At 44.2% G+C, this 19,641-nt stretch overlaps 1 protein-coding gene, 12 non-coding genes and 25 pseudogenes across 13 annotated transcripts; 36 read left to right on the top strand and 2 right to left on the bottom strand.

Annotated features, from left to right (window-relative positions):
* Positions 1 to 151: 151 nt before the first annotated feature.
* Positions 152 to 223, bottom strand: TRNAW-CCA (transfer RNA tryptophan (anticodon CCA)). Its single transcript has one exon. It is a non-coding gene; the product is annotated as a tRNA-Trp (tRNA).
* A 66-nt stretch (positions 224 to 289) lies between these two features.
* TRNAW-CCA (transfer RNA tryptophan (anticodon CCA)) lies at positions 290 to 361 on the bottom strand. Its single transcript has one exon. It is a non-coding gene; the product is annotated as a tRNA-Trp (tRNA).
* Positions 362 to 754: 393 nt separating this feature from the next.
* Positions 755 to 1,029, top strand: LOC149606338 (signal recognition particle RNA; annotated as a pseudogene).
* An 89-nt stretch (positions 1,030 to 1,118) lies between these two features.
* LOC149606339 (signal recognition particle RNA) lies at positions 1,119 to 1,418 on the top strand. Its single transcript, XR_016377659.1, has one exon.
* An 89-nt stretch (positions 1,419 to 1,507) lies between these two features.
* On the top strand, positions 1,508 to 1,782 carry LOC149606340 (signal recognition particle RNA; annotated as a pseudogene).
* Positions 1,783 to 1,871: 89 nt separating this feature from the next.
* Positions 1,872 to 2,146, top strand: LOC149606341 (signal recognition particle RNA; annotated as a pseudogene).
* Positions 2,147 to 4,748: 2,602 nt separating this feature from the next.
* LOC149606342 (signal recognition particle RNA) lies at positions 4,749 to 5,023 on the top strand (annotated as a pseudogene).
* An 89-nt stretch (positions 5,024 to 5,112) lies between these two features.
* Positions 5,113 to 5,412, top strand: LOC149606343 (signal recognition particle RNA). The gene has a single exon (XR_016377690.1).
* An 89-nt stretch (positions 5,413 to 5,501) lies between these two features.
* On the top strand, positions 5,502 to 5,776 carry LOC149606344 (signal recognition particle RNA; annotated as a pseudogene).
* Positions 5,777 to 5,865: 89 nt separating this feature from the next.
* Positions 5,866 to 6,140, top strand: LOC149606345 (signal recognition particle RNA; annotated as a pseudogene).
* Positions 6,141 to 6,229: 89 nt separating this feature from the next.
* On the top strand, positions 6,230 to 6,504 carry LOC149606346 (signal recognition particle RNA; annotated as a pseudogene).
* An 89-nt stretch (positions 6,505 to 6,593) lies between these two features.
* LOC149606347 (signal recognition particle RNA) lies at positions 6,594 to 6,868 on the top strand (annotated as a pseudogene).
* Positions 6,869 to 6,957: 89 nt separating this feature from the next.
* LOC149606348 (signal recognition particle RNA) lies at positions 6,958 to 7,232 on the top strand (annotated as a pseudogene).
* Positions 7,233 to 7,321: 89 nt separating this feature from the next.
* Positions 7,322 to 7,596, top strand: LOC149606349 (signal recognition particle RNA; annotated as a pseudogene).
* An 89-nt stretch (positions 7,597 to 7,685) lies between these two features.
* LOC149606350 (signal recognition particle RNA) lies at positions 7,686 to 7,960 on the top strand (annotated as a pseudogene).
* Positions 7,961 to 8,049: 89 nt separating this feature from the next.
* Positions 8,050 to 8,349, top strand: LOC149606351 (signal recognition particle RNA). The gene has a single exon (XR_016377615.1).
* An 89-nt stretch (positions 8,350 to 8,438) lies between these two features.
* Positions 8,439 to 8,713, top strand: LOC149606352 (signal recognition particle RNA; annotated as a pseudogene).
* An 89-nt stretch (positions 8,714 to 8,802) lies between these two features.
* Positions 8,803 to 9,102, top strand: LOC149606353 (signal recognition particle RNA). The gene has a single exon (XR_016377136.1).
* An 89-nt stretch (positions 9,103 to 9,191) lies between these two features.
* On the top strand, positions 9,192 to 9,466 carry LOC149606354 (signal recognition particle RNA; annotated as a pseudogene).
* Positions 9,467 to 9,555: 89 nt separating this feature from the next.
* LOC149606355 (signal recognition particle RNA) lies at positions 9,556 to 9,830 on the top strand (annotated as a pseudogene).
* Positions 9,831 to 9,919: 89 nt separating this feature from the next.
* LOC149606356 (signal recognition particle RNA) lies at positions 9,920 to 10,194 on the top strand (annotated as a pseudogene).
* An 89-nt stretch (positions 10,195 to 10,283) lies between these two features.
* On the top strand, positions 10,284 to 10,558 carry LOC149606357 (signal recognition particle RNA; annotated as a pseudogene).
* An 89-nt stretch (positions 10,559 to 10,647) lies between these two features.
* On the top strand, positions 10,648 to 10,922 carry LOC149606358 (signal recognition particle RNA; annotated as a pseudogene).
* An 89-nt stretch (positions 10,923 to 11,011) lies between these two features.
* Positions 11,012 to 11,286, top strand: LOC149606359 (signal recognition particle RNA; annotated as a pseudogene).
* An 89-nt stretch (positions 11,287 to 11,375) lies between these two features.
* On the top strand, positions 11,376 to 11,650 carry LOC149606360 (signal recognition particle RNA; annotated as a pseudogene).
* Positions 11,651 to 11,739: 89 nt separating this feature from the next.
* LOC149606361 (signal recognition particle RNA) lies at positions 11,740 to 12,014 on the top strand (annotated as a pseudogene).
* An 89-nt stretch (positions 12,015 to 12,103) lies between these two features.
* Positions 12,104 to 12,378, top strand: LOC149606362 (signal recognition particle RNA; annotated as a pseudogene).
* Positions 12,379 to 12,467: 89 nt separating this feature from the next.
* On the top strand, positions 12,468 to 12,742 carry LOC149606363 (signal recognition particle RNA; annotated as a pseudogene).
* Positions 12,743 to 12,831: 89 nt separating this feature from the next.
* On the top strand, positions 12,832 to 13,106 carry LOC149606364 (signal recognition particle RNA; annotated as a pseudogene).
* An 89-nt stretch (positions 13,107 to 13,195) lies between these two features.
* On the top strand, positions 13,196 to 13,470 carry LOC149606365 (signal recognition particle RNA; annotated as a pseudogene).
* Positions 13,471 to 13,559: 89 nt separating this feature from the next.
* On the top strand, positions 13,560 to 13,859 carry LOC149606366 (signal recognition particle RNA). The gene has a single exon (XR_016377685.1).
* Positions 13,860 to 14,123: 264 nt separating this feature from the next.
* On the top strand, positions 14,124 to 15,435 carry LOC149606367 (uncharacterized). Its single transcript, XM_089860344.1, has 4 exons — positions 14,124 to 14,480; positions 14,591 to 14,765; positions 14,841 to 14,993; positions 15,067 to 15,435. The coding sequence occupies exons 1-4, from the start codon at positions 14,312 to 14,314 to the stop codon at positions 15,395 to 15,397; spliced, it is 828 nt and encodes a 275-aa protein (XP_089716470.1). The 5' UTR covers positions 14,124 to 14,311; the 3' UTR covers positions 15,398 to 15,435.
* A 1,924-nt stretch (positions 15,436 to 17,359) lies between these two features.
* On the top strand, positions 17,360 to 17,659 carry LOC149606368 (signal recognition particle RNA). Its single transcript, XR_016377703.1, has one exon.
* Positions 17,660 to 17,748: 89 nt separating this feature from the next.
* Positions 17,749 to 18,048, top strand: LOC149606369 (signal recognition particle RNA). Its single transcript, XR_016377126.1, has one exon.
* An 89-nt stretch (positions 18,049 to 18,137) lies between these two features.
* LOC149606370 (signal recognition particle RNA) lies at positions 18,138 to 18,437 on the top strand. The gene has a single exon (XR_016377124.1).
* Positions 18,438 to 18,526: 89 nt separating this feature from the next.
* LOC149606371 (signal recognition particle RNA) lies at positions 18,527 to 18,826 on the top strand. The gene has a single exon (XR_016377167.1).
* An 89-nt stretch (positions 18,827 to 18,915) lies between these two features.
* LOC149606372 (signal recognition particle RNA) lies at positions 18,916 to 19,215 on the top strand. The gene has a single exon (XR_016377155.1).
* Positions 19,216 to 19,304: 89 nt separating this feature from the next.
* Positions 19,305 to 19,579, top strand: LOC149606373 (signal recognition particle RNA; annotated as a pseudogene).
* Positions 19,580 to 19,641: the final 62 nt, after the last annotated feature.

Genomic DNA, 19,641 nt, shown 5'->3' on the forward strand with positions numbered 1-19,641 from the left:
GTTATTATTTCTTTGACCCGGACGTGATTCGAACACGCAGCCTACTGATATGGAGTCAGACGAGCCAAAATTGCGCCACCGAGCCCCCTTTACGACGGTTTAATTGGTAGAATTCTAAAAACAACTTAAAAACTGATTTTTATTATTTCTTTGACCCGGACGTGATTCGAACACGCAGCCTTCTGATCTGGAGTCAGACGCTCTACCATTGCGCCACCGAGCCCCCGTTACGAAGTTTTAATTGGTAGAATTTCTTAAACTACTTAAAACCTAATTTTTATCATTTCTTTGACCCGGACGTGATTCGAACACGCAGCCTTCTGATCTGGAGTCAGACGCGCTACCATTGCGCCACCGAGCTCCCTGAACAAAAGTTAAATTGGTAGAATCTCTATAAACAACGTAAAAACTAAATTTTGTTATTTGTTTGACCCTGACGTAATTCGAACACGCAGCCTTCTGATCTGGAGTTAGATGCGCTACCATTACGCCACCGAGTCCCCTGAACAAAGGTTAAATTGGTAAAATTTCTATAAACGACGTAAAAACTAAATTTTTTTATTTAACGCAGCAGGCAAAAGTTCCCGCATTCGGCAGTGACGGGAGAACGTCTGAGAGCGATCTTCGAGTCACAACGCAACCAATACGACTGTACACGATTCTTATGTCAGTCTTTACACTTCAGATAGTGATTTTAACTTCAATGTTGTTATTCTTTCAAAGTTTGAACTGTTTTGTTCGAGGTAACTTTGCAGCTGGGAGTTGTGGCGTTCCCCTGCAATCCAGCCCTTTGGAAGCTAGAATCGATGGACGGTATGAGGTTGGGATTCCTGTAACTCAAGGACTCCTGTAGATCGGACGTCCGCGATAAGCTGGGTGCCAATATGGTCGTCTTCAGGTAACTGATGGACCACCAGGTTGTTCTAAGGAGGGACAAACCGGCTCAGGGCGGTAACGCAGCATTCGGGATAACGTCTGAGAGCGAGCTTCGAGTCACAGCGCAACCAATACGACCGTACACGATTCTTAAGTCAGTCTTTACACTTCAGATAGTGATTTTAACTTCAATGTTGTTATCCTTTCAAAGTTTGAATTGTTTTATTCGAGGTAACTTTGCAGCTGGGAGTTGTAGCGTTCCCCTGTAATCCAGCCCTTTGGAAGCTAGAATCGATGGACGGTATGAGGTTGGGATTCCTGTAACTCAAGGACTCGTGTAGATCGGACGTCCGCGATAAGCTGGGTGTAAATATGGTCGTCTTCAGGTAGCTCATGGACCACCAGGTTGTTCTAAGGAGGGACAAAACGGCTCAGGGCGGTAACGCAGCAGGCAAAAGTTACCGCATTCGGCAGTGACGGGATAACGTCTGAGAGCGAGCTTCGAGTCACAACGCAACCAATGCGACCGTACACGATTCTTATGTCAGTCTTTACACTTTAGATAGTGATTTTAACTTCAATGTTCTTATCCTTGCAAAGTTTGAAATGTTTTATTCGAGATAACTTTGCAGCTGAGAGTTGTGGCGAGCTCCTGTAATCCAGCCCTTTGGAAGCTAGAATCGATGGATGGTGTGAGGTTGGGATTCCTGTGACTCAAGGACTCGTGTAGATCGGACGTCCGCGTTAAGCTGGGTGCCAATATGGTCGTCTTCAGGTAACTGATGGACCACCAGGTTGTTCTAAGGAGGGACAAAACGGCTCAGGGCGGTAACGCAGCATTCGGGATAACGTCTGAGAGCGAGCTTCGAGTCACAGCGGAACCAATACGACCGTACACGATTCTTATGTCAGTCTTTACACTTCAGATAGTGATTTTAACTTCAATGTTGTTATCCTTTCAAAGTTTGAATTGTTTTATTCGAGGTAACTTTGCAGCTGGGAGTTGTAGCGTTCCCCTGTAATCCAGCCCTTTGGAAGCTAGAATCGATGGACGGTATGAGGTTGGGATTCCTGTAACTCAAGGACTCGTGTAGATCGGACGTCCGCGTTAAGCTGGGTGCCAATATGGTCGTCTTCAGGTAACTGATGGACCACCAGGTTGTTCTAAGGAGGGACAAAACGGCTCAGGGCGGTAACGCAGCATTCGGGATAACGTCTGAGAGCGAGCTTCGAGTCACAGCGCAACCAATACGACCGTACACGATTCTTATGTCAGTCTTTACACTTCAGATAGTGATTTTAACTTCAATGTTGTTATCCTTTCAAAGTTTGAATTGTTTTTACCTCTCCGAGTGACGTATGTCACGGAGAGGTTCTAATTTTTACCTCTCCGAGTGACGTATGTCACGGAGAGGTTCTAATTTCGACGTGTGTGTGTGTCTGTCTGTGTGTTTGTCTGTTGTTACACCCACGTGACCGCGTTCGCAGTTTCCAAATTGGAGCAAACGTGTTCGCCATTTCCGAACTGCTTTCACAGTCACGGAAATGGCTCCTTTACTTGAGTTCTCACACCACCATCTTCTCGTCTTTGTCCATCCCACACGGACACCAGTCTGTACTTACTGGCTTCTAATCACCACCATCTTTTGGTCTTCGTCCATCCCACATGGACACCAGTCTGTATTCATTGGCTTCTAATCACCACCATCTTCGGGTCTTCGTCCATTCCACTTGGACACCAGTCTGTACATACTGGCTTCTAATCTCCACTATCTTTTGGTCTTCGTCCATCCCACATGGACACCAGTCTGTACATACTGGCTTCTAATCACCACCATCTTCTGGTCTTCGTCCATCCCACTTGGACACCAGTCTGTACATACTGGCTTCTAAACACCACCATCTACCGGTCTTCCGTCTATTCCACATAGACACCAATCTGTCTTATTGGCTTCTAACTCCATAGTCATCGTTTGGTTTAAGACATTCGCGGCGATCAGCTAGGGTTACGAGAAACGTCTAGCCTCCCTAGGGTGGGTTGTCCACCAAAGGTTTTCGCAATTGCGGTTGTTCTTGCTTTTAGCTGTAGTTCGACACCCTTATATACTACCTATTTGAGTAAGGTAATGCAACCGGCGTATGCTTCATTTCAAACGCCAAAATTAGTCAAGTCTCTCAAGAATGTCTAATTGTTCTTTATCAACGCGATGTAACGCTCTATAAGGCGAACAACTAACGAAGAAAATATTTAATATTAATTATATTTATTTTAATATTTAAGATAATCTAGTTTCTCAACTCAAAATTAAAACGGAAAGAGTTAAAAAGCAGCCTATGTTTTAGTCTGTGTGTGTCCGTCCGTTAGTGCACCGCGTTAGCAGTTCGCTTTGTTTTGTGGAAAGAAATCCTACAAAACCTTAATATTTGGTTTTCTCATAATATATTATTAATATATGGAAATATTTTTCGTAATTTCGATGCCTTTAGTGGTTTTGTAGCTATAAAGCTCTGTTTCATTCTGATATCCCAAGAATATTTTTTATTATTATTATTTGAAATCGATGTTTATATATTACTTAAGCTATACTACATCTGTTTATAGCATAATTCTTTCTAAAGTGATTTCAAGAAGAACGCAACTATATTGGGCAAATAAACTTTTATTTGTCATTAGGCCTAGTGAACCAAAAAGTAAACGCTTGGGTTTGGTTTTCGTTTCTGTAATACAGAGACATTAACGGTTCAGAGTGAGCCGAAAGTTAAATACACTTTTAAATAATTAGGCTTAGACTTTATAATCATGGTGGAAATCTGGGCCGCGTTCAGCAGAGCTCAGCGCTGTCAGGCGCTGTTAGCAGTGTCATCCAGAACGGGATTTTGTTATTGAATTTTGACGTCACGGTGCTCAGTGAGCCAGCGCGGTCTTCAAGGAAAATAGTCGGGTTTTTGGATAACGTGACGTAAAACGCGTAGTTCTCAGCTTGGCGAAAAAGCATGGAGGAATTAATACAAATAGCTCTTGCTGATTCTGATGGGACTATAGCTATTTAATTGGCGTGAAACAAGTTGATCACGCGAGAGCGGCGAGAAGTTTAAGAGACATGTTAGTTTCTATGTTTAATTATAAAAGTTGTTCTTATCTATCTCCATAAATATGTTATCATACAATTTTTGTTAAGCCTTTGTACCTTGCACGCTTTATTGCGCTAGCTTCATTTTTAAAAGACCGATGACCGGAGAAAAGCTATGACGACAGATCTCACCAGAAAACGTTTTCCAAAATCCGCTGTCTTTTTTGGTGAGCTCTGCTGAACGCAGCCCAGATCAGTGAAAGGTCTGATCGTAATCGGATTATAGCTTCGTGTGTTCATGCTTTTTATGGTGCGCATTTACCTTCAGTGTGTGTAGCCACAAATTAGCTTTGGTGTTATGTAACTTTAATCGTCATGTTGACAAACTAAGAAAATTGTTGAGGTGAAAGGAGAGGATAGTGTTTACATGGCAACCCTGTTGTGAATATGGCTTTGAACATAGAGGGTATACAGTTGAGGAGTAGCAAATTGGGCCTTTACAAATACGTAAAGGTAATATCCCTCCAAAGTTTTATCTCTTCATTTCCCGTTTTTCCCCCATCGGATGATTTTAATGTGTACAAGTATATCCTTATTGGATGTAAAATGTCGTCTGATTTACAGTATATTTGCTATGCTTTGTATACTGCTTTAATATTTCATAAATTTTAACTTCAGTATTTGTTCATAAAAAAAAGAAACATTTCCATAACTGGGTAAATAAGTTTGTAGGTAGTCCTTCTCTTGACTCGGAGAGGTAATATTTTGGTTTTCCCAACTTGTATTCGAGGTAACTTTGCAGCTGGGAGTTGTAGCGTTCCCCTGTAATCCAGCCCTTTGGAAGCTAGAATCGATGGACGGTATGAGGTTGGGATTCCTGTAACTCAAGGACTCGTGTAGATCGGACGTCCGCGATAAGCTGGGTGTAAATATGGTCGTCTTCAGGTAGCTCATGGACCACCAGGTTGTTCTAAGGAGGGACAAAACGGCTCAGGGCGGTAACGCAGCATTCGGGATAACGTCTGAGAGCGAGCTTCGAGTCACAGCGCAACCAATACGACCGTACACGATTCTTATGTCAGTCTTTACACTTCAGATAGTGATTTTAACTTCAATGTTGTTATCCTTTCAAAGTTTGAATTGTTTTATTCGAGGTAACTTTGCAGCTGGGAGTTGTAGCGTTCCCCTGTAATCCAGCCCTTTGGAAGCTAGAATCGATGGACGGTATGAGGTTGGGATTCCTGTAACTCAAGGACTCGTGTAGATCGGACGTCCGCGATAAGCTGGGTGTAAATATGGTCGTCTTCAGGTAGCTCATGGAAAACCAGGTTGTTCTAAGGAGGGACAAAACGGCTCAGGGCGGTAACGCAGCAGGCAAAAGTTACCGCATTCGGCAGTGACGGGATAACGTCTGAGAGCGAGCTTCGAGTCACAACGCAACCAATGCGACCGTACACGATTCTTATGTCAGTCTTTACACTTTAGATAGTGATTTTAACTTCAATGTTCTTATCCTTGCAAAGTTTGAAATGTTTTATTCGAGATAACTTTGCAGCTGAGAGTTGTGGCGAGCTCCTGTAATCCAGCCCTTTGGAAGCTAGAATCGATGGATGGTGTGAGGTTGGGATTCCTGTGACTCATGGACTCGTGTAGATCGGACGTCCGCGTTAAGCTGGGTGTCAATATGGTCGTTTTCAGGTATCTGATGGACCACCAGGTTGTTCTAAGGAGGGACAAAACGGCTCAGGGCGGTAACGCAGCATTCGGGATAACGTCTGAGAGCGAGCTTCGAGTCACAGCGCAACCAATACGACCGTACACGATTCTTATGTCAGTCTTTACACTTCAGATAGTGATTTTAACTTCAATGTTGTTATCCTTGCAAAGTTTGAAATGTTTTATTCGAGGTAACTTTGCAGTTGGGAGTTGTGGCGTTCCCCTGTAATCCAGCCCTTTGGAAGCTAGAATAGATGGACGGTATGAGGTTGGGATTCCTGTAACTCAAGGACTCGTGTAGATCGGACGTCCGCGATAAGCTGGGTGTAAATATGGTCGTCTTCAGGTAGCTCATGGACCACCAGGTTGTTCTAAGGAGGGACAAAACGGCTCAGGGCGGTAACGCAGCATTCGGGATAACGTCTGAGAGCGAGCTTCGAGTCACAGCGCAACCAATACGACCGTACACGATTCTTATGTCAGTCTTTACACTTTAGATAGTGATTTTAACTTCAATGTTCTTATCCTTGCAAAGTTTGAAATGTTTTATTCGAGGTAACTTTGCAGTTGGGAGTTGTGGCGTTCCCCTGTAATCCAGCCCTTTGGAAGCTAGAATCGATGGACGGTATGAGGTTGGGATTCCTGTAACTCAAGGACTCGTGTAGATCGGACGTCAGCGATAAGCTGGGTGTAAATATGGTCGTCTTCAGGTAGCTCATGGACCACCAGGTTGTTCTAAGGAGGGACAAAACGGCTCAGGGCGGTAACGCAGCATTCGGGATAACGTCTGAGAGCGAGCTTCGAGTCACAGCGCAACCAATACGACCGTACACGATTCTTATGTCAGTCTTTACACTTTAGATAGTGATTTTAACTTCAATGTTCTTATCCTTGCAAAGTTTGAAATGTTTTATTCGAGATAACTTTGCAGCTGAGAGTTGTGGCGAGCTCCTGTAATCCAGCCCTTTGGAAGCTAGAATCGATGGATGGTATGAGGTTGGGATTCCTGTGACTCATGGACTCGTGTAGATCGGACGTCCGCGTTAAGCTGGGTGTCAATATGGTCGTTTTCAGGTATCTGATGGACCACCAGGTTGTTCTAAGGAGGGACAAAACGGCTCAGGGCGGTAACGCAGCATTCGGGATAACGTCTGAGAGCGAGCTTCGAGTCACAGCGCAACCAATACGACCGTACACGATTCTTATGTCAGTCTTTACACTTCAGATAGTGATTTTAACTTCAATGTTGTTATCCTTGCAAAGTTTGAAATGTTTTATTCGAGGTAACTTTGCAGTTGGGAGTTGTGGCGTTCCCCTGTAATCCAGCCCTTTGGAAGCTAGAATAGATGGACGGTATGAGGTTGGGATTCCTGTAACTCAAGGACTCGTGTAGATCGGACGTCCGCGATAAGCTGGGTGTAAATATGGTCGTCTTCAGGTAGCTCATGGACCACCAGGTTGTTCTAAGGAGGGACAAAACGGCTCAGGGCGGTAACGCAGCATTCGGGATAACGTCTGAGAGCGAGCTTCGAGTCACAGCGCAACCAATACGACCGTACACGATTCTTATGTCAGTCTTTACACTTTAGATAGTGATTTTAACTTCAATGTTCTTATCCTTGCAAAGTTTGAAATGTTTTATTCGAGATAACTTTGCAGCTGAGAGTTGTGGCGAGCTCCTGTAATCCAGCCCTTTGGAAGCTAGAATCGATGGATGGTATGAGGTTGGGATTCCTGTGACTCATGGACTCGTGTAGATCGGACGTCCGCGTTAAGCTGGGTGTCAATATGGTCGTTTTCAGGTATCTGATGGACCACCAGGTTGTTCTAAGGAGGGACAAAACGGCTCAGGGCGGTAACGCAGCATTCGGGATAACGTCTGAGAGCGAGCTTCGAGTCACAGCGCAACCAATACGACCGTACACGATTCTTATGTCAGTCTTTACACTTCAGATAGTGATTTTAACTTCAATGTTGTTATCCTTGCAAAGTTTGAAATGTTTTATTCGAGGTAACTTTGCAGTTGGGAGTTGTGGCGTTCCCCTGTAATCCAGCCCTTTGGAAGCTAGAATCGATGGACGGTATGAGGTTGGGATTCCTGTAACTCAAGGACTCGTGTAGATCGGACGTCCGCGATAAGCTGGGTGTAAATATGGTCGTCTTCAGGTAGCTCATGGATCACCAGGTTGTTCTAAGGAGGGACAAAACGGCTCAGGGCGGTAACGCAGCATTCGGGATAACGTCTGAGAGCGAGCTTCGAGTCACAGCGCAACCAATACGACCGTACACGATTCTTATGTCAGTCTTTAACCTTTAGATAGTGATTTTAACTTCAATGTTCTTATCCTTGCAAAGTTTGAAATGTTTTATTCGAGATAACTTTGCAGCTGAGAGTTGTGGCGAGCTCCTGTAATCCAGCCCTTTGGAAGCTAGAATCGATGGATGGTATGAGGTTGGGATTCCTGTGACTCATGGACTCGTGTAGATCGGACGTCCGCGTTAAGCTGGGTGTAAATATGGTCGTCTTCAGGTAGCTCATGGAAAACCAGGTTGTTCTAAGGAGGGACAAAACGGCTCAGGGCGGTAACGCAGCAGGCAAAAGTTACCGCATTCGGCAGTGACGGGATAACGTCTGAGAGCGAGCTTCGAGTCACAACGCAACCAATGCGACCGTACACGATTCTTATGTCAGTCTTTACACTTTAGATAGTGATTTTAACTTCAATGTTCTTATCCTTGCAAAGTTTGAAATGTTTTATTCGAGATAACTTTGCAGCTGAGAGTTGTGGCGAGCTCCTGTAATCCAGCCCTTTGGAAGCTAGAATCGATGGATGGTGTGAGGTTGGGATTCCTGTGACTCATGGACTCGTGTAGATCGGACGTCCGCGTTAAGCTGGGTGCCAATATGGTCGTCTTCAGGTAACTGATGGACCACCAGGTTGTTCTAAGGAGGGACAAAACGGCTCAGGGCGGTAACGCAGCATTCGGGATAACGTCTGAGAGCGAGCTTCGAGTCACAGCGCAACCAATACGACCGTACACGATTCTTATGTCAGTCTTTACACTTCAGATAGTGATTTTAACTTCAATGTTGTTATCCTTTCAAAGTTTGAATTGTTTTATTCGAGGTAACTTTGCAGCTGGGAGTTGTGGCGTTCCCCTGTAATCCAGCCCTTTGGAAGCTAGAATCGATTGACGGTATGAGGTTGGGATTCCTGTAACTCAAGGACTCGTGTAGATCGGACGTCCGCGATAAGCTGGGTGTAAATATGGTCGTCTTCAGGTAGCTCATGGACCACCAGGTTGTTCTAAGGAGGGACAAAACGGCTCAGGGCGGTAACGCAGCAGTCAAAAGTAACCGCATTCGGCAGTGACGGGATAACGTCTGAGAGCGAGCTTCGAGTCACAACGCAACCAATGCGACTGTACACGATTCTTATGTCAGTCTTTACACTTTAGATAGTGATTTTAACTTCAATGTTCTTATCCTTGCAAAGTTTGAAATGTTTTATTCGAGATAACTTTGCAGCTGAGAGTTGTGGCGAGCTCCTGTAATCCAGCCCTTTGGAAGCTAGAATCGATGGATGGTATGAGGTTGGGATTCCTGTGACTCATGGACTCGTGTAGATCGGACGTCCGCGTTAAGCTGGGTGTCAATATGGTCGTCTTCAGGTAACTGATGGACCACCAGGTTGTTCTAAGGAGGGGCAAAACGGCTCAGGGCGGTAACGCAGCATTCGGGATAACGTCTGAGAGCGAGCTTCGAGTCACAGCGCAACCAATACGACCGTACACGATTCTTATGTCAGTCTTTACACTTCAGATAGTGATTTTAACTTCAATGTTGTTATCCTTGCAAAGTTTGAAATGTTTTATTCGAGGTAACTTTGCAGCTGGGAGTTGTGGCGTTCCCCTGTAATCCAGCCCTTTGGAAGCTAGAATCGATGGACGGTATGAGGTTGGGATTCCTGTAACTCAAGGACTCGTGTAGATCGGACGTCCGCGATAAGATGGGTGTAAATATTGTCGTCTTCAGGTAGCTCATGGACCACCAGGTTGTTCTAAGGAGGGACAAAACGGCTCAGGGCGGTAACGCAGCATTCGGGATAACGTCTGAGAGCGAGCTTCGAGTCACAGCGCAACCAATACGACCGTACACGATTCTTATGTCAGTCTTTACACTTTAGATAGTGATTTTAACTTCAATGTTCTTATCCTTGCAAAGTTTGAAATGTTTTATTCGAGATAACTTTGCAGCTGAGAGTTGTGGCGAGCTCCTGTAATCCAGCCCTTTGGAAGCTAGAATCGATGGATGGTATGAGGTTGGGATTCCTGTGACTCATGGACTCGTGTAGATCGGACGTCCGCGTTAAGCTGGGTGTCAATATGGTCGTTTTCAGGTATCTGATGGACCACCAGGTTGTTCTAAGGAGGGACAAAACGGCTCAGGGCGGTAACGCAGCATTCGGGATAACGTCTGAGAGCGAGCTTCGAGTCACAGCGCAACCAATACGACCGTACACGATTCTTATGTCAGTCTTTACACTTCAGATAGTGATTTTAACTTCAATGTTGTTATCCTTGCAAAGTTTGAAATGTTTTATTCGAGGTAACTTTGCAGTTGGGAGTTGTGGCGTTCCCCTGTAATCCAGCCCTTTGGAAGCTAGAATCGATGGACGGTATGAGGTTGGGATTCCTGTAACTCAAGGACTCGTGTAGATCGGACGTCCGCGATAAGCTGGGTGTAAATATGGTCGTCTTCAGGTAGCTCATGGACCACCAGGTTGTTCTAAGGAGGGACAAAACGGCTCAGGGCGGTAACGCAGCATTCGGGATAACGTCTGAGAGCGAGCTTCGAGTCACAGCGCAACCAATACGACCGTACACGATTCTTATGTCAGTCTTTACACTTTAGATAGTGATTTTAACTTCAATGTTCTTATCCTTGCAAAGTTTGAAATGTTTTATTCGAGATAACTTTGCAGCTGAGAGTTGTGGCGAGCTCCTGTAATCCAGCCCTTTGGAAGCTAGAATCGATGGATGGTATGAGGTTGGGATTCCTGTGACTCATGGACTCGTGTAGATCGGACGTCCGCGTTAAGCTGGGTGTCAATATGGTCGTTTTCAGGTATCTGATGGACCACCAGGTTGTTCTAAGGAGGGACAAAACGGCTCAGGGCGGTAACGCAGCATTCGGGATAACGTCTGAGAGCGAGCTTCGAGTCACAGCGCAACCAATACGACCGTACACGATTCTTATGTCAGTCTTTACACTTCAGATAGTGATTTTAACTTCAATGTTGTTATCCTTGCAAAGTTTGAAATGTTTTATTCGAGGTAACTTTGCAGTTGGGAGTTGTGGCGTTCCCCTGTAATCCAGCCCTTTGGAAGCTAGAATCGATGGACGGTATGAGGTTGGGATTCCTGTAACTCAAGGACTCGTGTAGATCGGACGTCCGCGATAAGCTGGGTGTAAATATGGTCGTCTTCAGGTAGCTCATGGACCACCAGGTTGTTCTAAGGAGGGACAAAACGGCTCAGGGCGGTAACGCAGCATTCGGGATAACGTCTGAGAGCGAGCTTCGAGTCACAGCGCAACCAATACGACCGTACACGATTCTTATGTCAGTCTTTACACTTTAGATAGTGATTTTAACTTCAATGTTCTTATCCTTGCAAAGTTTGAAATGTTTTATTCGAGATAACTTTGCAGCTGAGAGTTGTGGCGAGCTCCTGTAATCCAGCCCTTTGGAAGCTAGAATCGATGGATGGTATGAGGTTGGGATTCCTGTGACTCATGGACTCGTGTAGATCGGACGTCCGCGTTAAGCTGGGTGTCAATATGGTCGTTTTCAGGTATCTGATGGACCACCAGGTTGTTCTAAGGAGGGACAAAACGGCTCAGGGCGGTAACGCAGCATTCGGGATAACGTCTGAGAGCGAGCTTCGAGTCACAGCGCAACCAATACGACCGTACACGATTCTTATGTCAGTCTTTACACTTCAGATAGTGATTTTAACTTCAATGTTGTTATCCTTGCAAAGTTTGAAATGTTTTATTCGAGGTAACTTTGCAGTTGGGAGTTGTGGCGTTCCCCTGTAATCCAGCCCTTTGGAAGCTAGAATCGATGGACGGTATGAGGTTGGGATTCCTGTAACTCAAGGACTCGTGTAGATCGGACGTCCGCGATAAGCTGGGTGTAAATATGGTCGTCTTCAGGTAGCTCATGGATCACCAGGTTGTTCTAAGGAGGGACAAAACGGCTCAGGGCGGTAACGCAGCATTCGGGATAACGTCTGAGAGCGAGCTTCGAGTCACAGCGCAACCAATACGACCGTACACGATTCTTATGTCAGTCTTTACACTTTAGATAGTGATTTTAACTTCAATGTTCTTATCCTTGCAAAGTTTGAAATGTTTTATTCGAGATAACTTTGCAGTTGGGAGTTGTGGCGTTCCCCTGTAATCCAGCCCTTTGGAAGCTAGAATCGATTGACGGTATGAGGTTGGGATTCCTGTAACTCAAGGACTCGTGTAGATCGGACGTCCGCGATAAGCTGGGTGTAAATATGGTCGTCTTCAGGTAGCTCATGGACCACCAGGTTGTTCTAAGGAGGGACAAAACGGCTCAGGGCGGTAACGCAGCATTCGGGATAACGTCTGAGAGCGAGCTTCGAGTCACAGCGCAACCAATACGACCGTACACGATTCTTATGTCAGTCTTTACACTTTAGATAGTGATTTTAACTTCAATGTTCTTATCCTTGCAAAGTTTGAAATGTTTTATTCGAGATAACTTTGCAGCTGAGAGTTGTGGCGAGCTCCTGTAATCCAGCCCTTTGGAAGCTAGAATCGATGGATGGTATGAGGTTGGGATTCCTGTGACTCATGGACTCGTGTAGATCGGACGTCCGCGTTAAGCTGGGTGTCAATATGGTCGTTTTCAGGTATCTGATGGACCACCAGGTTGTTCTAAGGAGGGACAAAACGGCTCAGGGCGGTAACGCAGCATTCGGGATAACGTCTGAGAGCGAGCTTCGAGTCACAGCGCAACCAATACGACCGTACACGATTCTTATGTCAGTCTTTACACTTCAGATAGTGATTTTAACTTCAATGTTGTTATCCTTGCAAAGTTTGAAATGTTTTATTCGAGGTAACTTTGCAGTTGGGAGTTGTGGCGTTCCCCTGTAATCCAGCCCTTTGGAAGCTAGAATCGATGGACGGTATGAGGTTGGGATTCCTGTAACTCAAGGACTCGTGTAGATCGGACGTCCGCGATAAGCTGGGTGTAAATATGGTCGTCTTCAGGTAGCTCATGGATCACCAGGTTGTTCTAAGGAGGGACAAAACGGCTCAGGGCGGTAACGCAGCATTCGGGATAACGTCTGAGAGCGAGCTTCGAGTCACAGCGCAACCAATACGACCGTACACGATTCTTATGTCAGTCTTTACACTTTAGATAGTGATTTTAACTTCAATGTTCTTATCCTTGCAAAGTTTGAAATGTTTTATTCGAGATAACTTTGCAGCTGAGAGTTGTGGCGAGCTCCTGTAATCCAGCCCTTTGGAAGCTAGAATCGATGGATGGTATGAGGTTGGGATTCCTGTGACTCATTGACTCGTGTAGATCGGACGTCCGCGTTAAGCTGGGTGTCAATATGGTCGTCTTCAGGTAGCTCATGGATCACCAGGTTGTTCTAAGGAGGGACAAAACGGCTCAGGGCGGTAACGCAGCATTCGGGATAACGTCTGAGAGCGAGCTTCGAGTCACAGCGCAACCAATACGACCGTACACGATTCTTATGTCAGTCTTTACACTTTAGATAGTGATTTTAACTTCAATGTTCTTATCCTTGCAAAGTTTGAAATGTTTTATTCGAGATAACTTTGCAGTTGGGAGTTGTGGCGTTCCCCTGTAATCCAGCCCTTTGGAAGCTAGAATCGATGGACGGTATGAGGTTGGGATTCCTGTAACTCAAGGACTCGTGTAGATCGGACGTCCGCGATAAGCTGGGTGTAAATATGGTCGTCTTCAGGTAGCTCATGGACCACCAGGTTGTTCTAAGGAGGGACAAAACGGCTCAGGGCGGTAACGCAGCAGGCAAAAGTTACCGCATTCGGCAGTGACGGGATAACGTCTGAGAGCGAGCTTCGAGTCACAACGCAACCAATGCGACCGTACACGATTCTTATGTCAGTCTTTACACTTCAGATAGTGATTTTAACTTCAATGTTCTTATCCTTGCAAAGTTTGAAATGTTTTATTCGAGGTAAGTTTGCAGCTGAGAGTTGTGGCGAGCTCCTGTAATCCAGCCCTTTGGAAGCTAGAATCGATGGACGGTATGAGATTGGGATTCCTGTAACTCAAGGACTCGTGTAGATCGGACGTCCGCGATAAACTGGGTGTAAATATGGTCGTCTTCAGGTAGCTCATGGACCACCAGGTTGTTCTAAAGCGAGGGTCTCACATGCGTAAAAGTTCGACAGAAACGTAAACTGAAACGTAAACGTACAAAAAACTTCGACGTAAACGTACTAGAAAAGAGAGTTGAAATTGTCTCAACTTTTTCCGTCGTAAAACATTTTACGCTAAGCTCCAGCCAATCAGATATGCGATCGGTGATGTCACTCACAATAAAAAAAAATGGCGGAGAGTAAAAAGAGTAGAGCGGATAAGCGTGCTGAATTGGAACAATTTGTTGAAAGAGTAAGAACTTATCCATGTCTGTATGATAAGAAAGAAAAAAACTATAAAGATACCGTGTTCAAACAAACGATATGGCAAGCCATTGGGGCAGCACATGGTTTATCAGGTTCGTAATATGTTTTAACTTTTAAGCCTCGGTTTAATGATATGGGCACTATGGAACTATATCCACGATCCAACGGGTAACCACATATAAAACCCCTGTTTGTTTTAAAGCAAAGGATGCAGAAAAATGGTGGAAAACACAACGCGATCGGTATCGAAGAGATAAGAGGCGAATTAAGGAAACGTCGGTTAGTGGTAGTGGTAGTAAGGAGGTTCTGAAATCGAACTGGGAGCTTTTTGATATCATGGACAATATTCTGAGTGGTATTGATGTTCAAGCAGAGAGGTATTTAAACTTTAAATCATATATTATGAAGGGTGTGAAATTTGTAATGCAATTATTGAATTATTTATAATGAAGTACAATAACAAATGACACCAGTATAAATCTTTGTGACACTGTTGATGACACTCAACTTAATCAAGATGATATAGACGATGTCCTTCACATCCCCCGGCCTGCTACACCAATAAATGAAAACCAGGAAGACGATAGCCGAAGCTCTTGTCAGGAGTAAATAAATAGTTATAATATTGTCCATATTCAATGAAATGCCACATGGCTCACTGAAAATATCTTATTTTAGACAAAGCAGGCCAGGTACAAGTTGCAGTAGGTCGAGTATTGACTCAAATAAACGTAGCAACACCCAAAGTCAGCTGCCACCAAAGAAAAAAGCTAAAACCATGGATATCGATGTTGCATTCAGTGATGCTCTGAAAACATTTTCAGACACATCAAGCACTATTGCCAGTGCTATTGTTACAAATAATGAATCCGAGCCAGCAGATAAAATCAAACTGTTTTGTGATTTATTGCAAAACAGGCTGAGGAATTTTAGTGGTAAAGACCAATTCGCAGTAATGAAACAAATCGAGTTGTTAATGTTAGAAAAAGAAGAAAAATATTTTTCATAAATCAAACCAAAATAAAGAAATTTAATGTTCATACAAGACTTTTATGTGTATGTTATTTACTTATTCATAGCATACTATGGCGGTAAACCACGGTAAACCATATCATTCTGCCATGGAACCTCCCCTTCTTCATTTAAGTATTTAGCTAGCTTGTCCCTTAATACTTTGGCATCCTGGCTATACATGTTTGAACCTAATCGATCATTCAGATTCGGGATATTTGTTTCGTCGCGCCACTGACCCGGAACAAGGTTGTGGTTTGCATCCTCCCTATCTGCATAACCAACTGGACAATATGTGTTGGGTACCTCGGTTAGTAAATAGTTATGAAGAACTAAAGCTGCTGATACTATGGAAGGTACTGCAGATTCACCATAGTTTAGGGGCCGTTTGAATATTCTAAATCGTGCAGAAAGAATGCCAAACGCATTTTCCACCACCCTGCGGGCTCTACTTAATCGGTAGTTGTAAATACGTTCATTATGATTAAAATTCGATTTTCGTGGGTAGGGCCGCATTAAATTAGTCTTCAATGGGAAAGCTTCGTCTCCAATGAAAAAATATGGGTATATGATATTTGATTTTGGTAAAAGTGCAGGTGGTGGAAGATTAATTGCATTTGTTAGCAAACGTTTCCCAAATATACACTTTCTAAAAATACCGCCATCGCTCTCTGAACCATAATGGCCAAAATCAACAAATAGGAATTTGTATGCTGAGTCCGAAACGGCAAGAAGTACTTTACTGAATGTGCCTTTATAATTGTAGTTTAAAGTTCCTGTATTTTTGGGGCACTCCATATATACATGCTTTCCATCGATACTACCTACACAATGAGGAAGTTGCCATCGCTTTTCAAACGCATCGGCTATTATCTGCCACTCCTCGGGAGTTTTGGGCATTACCATGTACTCATCTTTAAGGTTTTCCCAAATAACCTACGACAATTGAAGTTGAAAAACTATTCAGTATAACATATGCAGAAATCATATTGTGTACCTGACATGTTGATTTTACAATATGAGAAATTGTAGAACGCCCAACTCTGAATGCGTAGCTTAAGCTCCGATACGTTTCTCCGCTTGCTAAAAATCTGCAAATTTATTACAAATTAAATTAATTGATTCTATACAAACAAATCATTACCTTAAAGTAATCGCCAATCTATCTCTGGGAGAAATTGGCTCTCGCCAACGAGTAGTTTTCTTTTCAATTAATCTTCCAACTCTTTGCAGGATATTTTCAAATGTTACAGGGGTCATTCTCATAAATCTATATATAATATTCCAATAATTAGCAAGAAATGTATAAATAAATAAATCTGTGGCTATTCTTACTGGAAGTAGTATTCCTGATCATGATTCCGAAGCTGTGGAATCAAAGTATTACCGAATCCATATTGGTGTCTAAATTGAAATATCTTTCTGATCCATATCTTTTTCTTTTTCCTTTCTTTTAATTTTTTGTATGTCGCGATTAATACCAAAAGCTGGGCCGAATAGGAATAATACAAAGCCGCTAAACCTTTGTTAAGCGCCATTTTTCATGTTTGTTCGTTATTTACCGAAACAGACTCAAATAGATGGCACTGTATTCGAAATGTCGAATCCGACAAAGAATTTTTACGCTTCCTAGTGTGCGCCAAACCCAGAAACGTAAACGAAAACGGAGTAGAAAAGTAAAATACGTTTCAGTTTCTGTACCGCGTTTCTGTCGAACTTTTACGCATGTGAGACCCTCGCTTAAGAAGGGACAAAACGGCTCAGGGCGGTAACGCAGCAGGCAAAAGTTACCGCATTCGGCAGTGACGGGATAACGTCTGAGAGCGAGCTTCGAGTCACAAAGCAACCAATGCGACCGTACACGATTCTTATGTCAGTCTTTACACTTCAGATAGTGATTTTAACTTCAATGTTGTTATCCTTTCAAAGTTTGAATTGTTTTATTCGAGGTAACTTTGCAGCTGGGAGTTGTGGCGTTCCCCTGTAATCCAGCCCTTTGGAAGCTAGAATCGATGGACGGTATGAAGTTGGGATTCCTGTAACTCAAGGACTCGTGTAGATCGGACGTCCGCGATAAGCTGGGTGTAAATATGGTCGTCTTCAGGTAGCTCATGGACCACCAGGTTGTTCTAAGGAGGGACAAAACGGCTCAGGGCGGTAACGCAGCAGGCAAAAGTTACCGCATTCGGCAGTGACGGGATAACGTCTGAGAGCGAGCTTCGAGTCACAACGCAACCAATGCGACCGTACACGATTCTTATGTCAGTCTTTACACTTCAGATAGTGATTTTAACTTCAATGTTCTTATCCTTGCAAAGTTTGAAATGTTTTATTCGAGGTAAGTTTGCAGCTGAGAGTTGTGGCGAGCTCCTGTAATCCAGCCCTTTGGAAGCTAGAATCGATGGACGGTATGAGGTTGGGATTCCTGTAACTCAAGGACTCGTGTAGATCGGACGTCCGCGATAAACTGGGTGTAAATATGGTCGTCTTCAGGTAGCTCATGGACCACCAGGTTGTTCTAAGAAGGGACAAAACGGCTCAGGGCGGTAACGCAGCAGGCAAAAGTTACCGCATTCGGCAGTGACGGGATAACGTCTGAGAGCGAGCTTCGAGTCACAAAGCAACCAATGCGACCGTACACGATTCTTATGTCAGTCTTTACACTTCAGATAGTGATTTTAATTTCAATGTTGTTATCCTTTCAAAGTTTGAATTGTTTTATTCGAGGTAACTTTGCAGCTGGGAGTTGTGGCGTTCCCCTGTAATCCAGCCCTTTGGAAGCTAGAATCGATGGACGGTATGAAGTTGGGATTCCTGTAACTCAAGGACTCGTGTAGATCGGACGTCCGCGATAAGCTGGGTGTAAATATGGTCGTCTTCAGGTAGCTCATGGACCACCAGGTTGTTCTAAGGAGGGACAAAACGGCTCAGGGCGGTAACGCAGCAGGCAAAAGTTACCGCATTCTTCAGTGACGGGATAACGTCTGAGAGCGAGCTTCGAGTCACAACGCAACCAATGCGACCGTACACGATTCTTATGTCAGTCTTTACACTTCAGATAGTGATTTTAACTTCAATGTTGTTATCCTTTCAAAGTTTCAATTGTTTTATTCGAGGTAACTTTGCAGCTGGGAGTTGTGGCGTTCCCCTGTAATCCAGCCCTTTGGAAGCTAGAATCGATGGAGGGTATGAGGTTGGGATTCCTGTAACTCAAGGACTCGTGTAGATCGGACGTCCGCGATAAGCTGGGTGTAAATATGGTCGTCTTCAGGTAGCTCATGGACCACCAGGTTGTTCTAAGGAGGGACAAAACGGCTCAGGGCGGTAACGCAGCAGGCAAAAGTTACCGCATTCGGCAGTGACGGGATAACGTCTGAGAGCGAGCTTCGAGTCACAAAGCAACCAATGCGACCGAACACGATTCTTATGTCAGTCTTTACACTTCAGATAGTGATTTTAACTTCAATGTTGTTATCCTTTCAAAGTTTGAATTGTTTTATTCGAGGTAACTTTGCAGCTGGGAGTTGTGGCGTTCCCCTGTAATCCAGCCCTTTGGAAGCTAGAATCGATGGACGGTATGAGGTTGGGATTCCTGTAACTCAAGGACTCGTGTAGATCGGACGTCCACGATAAGCTGGGTGTAAATATGGTCGTCTTCACGTAGCTCATGGACCACCAGGTTGTTCTAAGGAGAGACAAAACGGCTCAGGGCGGTAACGCAGCAGTCAAAAGTTACCGCATTCGGCAGTGACGGGATAACGTCTGAGAGCGAGCTTCGAGTCACAACGCAACCAATGCGACTGTACACGATTCTTATGTCAGTCTTTACACTTCAGATAGTGATTTTAACTTCAATGTTCTTATCCTTGCAAAGTTTGAAATGTTTTATTCGAGATAACTTTGCAGCTGAGAGTTGTGGCGAGCTCCTGTAATCCAGCCCTTTGGAAGCTAGAATCGATGGATGGTGTGAGGTTGGGATTCTTGTGACTCATGGACTCGTGTAGATCGGACGTCCGCGTTAAGCTGGGTGTCAATATGGTCGTCTTCAGGTAACTGATGGACCAGCAGGTTGTTCTAAGGAGGGACAAAACGGCTCAGGGCGGTAACGCAGCATTCGGGATAACGTCTGAGAGCGAGCTTCGAGTCACAGCGCAACCAATACGACCGTACACGATTCTTATGTCAGTCTTTACACTTCAGATAGTGATTTTAACTTCAATGTTGTTATCCTTTCAAAGTTTG

The sequence above is a fragment of the Phalangium opilio genome, unplaced genomic scaffold (assembly GCF_054372755.1).
Source record: "Phalangium opilio isolate 3A_F unplaced genomic scaffold, DU_Popi_V2 ptg000352l_1, whole genome shotgun sequence".
Lineage (NCBI taxonomy): Eukaryota > Metazoa > Arthropoda > Arachnida > Opiliones > Phalangiidae > Phalangium > Phalangium opilio.

Coding starts and splice junctions, on each gene's coding strand:
- LOC149606367 (XM_089860344.1), top strand. CDS start 14,312: ATGGCGGAGAGTAAAAAGAGTAGAGCGGATAAGCGTGCTGAATTGGAA. Junction 14,481..14,590: donor GGCAGCACATGGTTTATCAG/GTTCGTAATATG, acceptor TTTGTTTTAAAG/CAAAGGATGCAGAAAAATGG. Junction 14,994..15,066: donor AGCCGAAGCTCTTGTCAGGA/GTAAATAAATAG, acceptor ATCTTATTTTAG/ACAAAGCAGGCCAGGTACAA.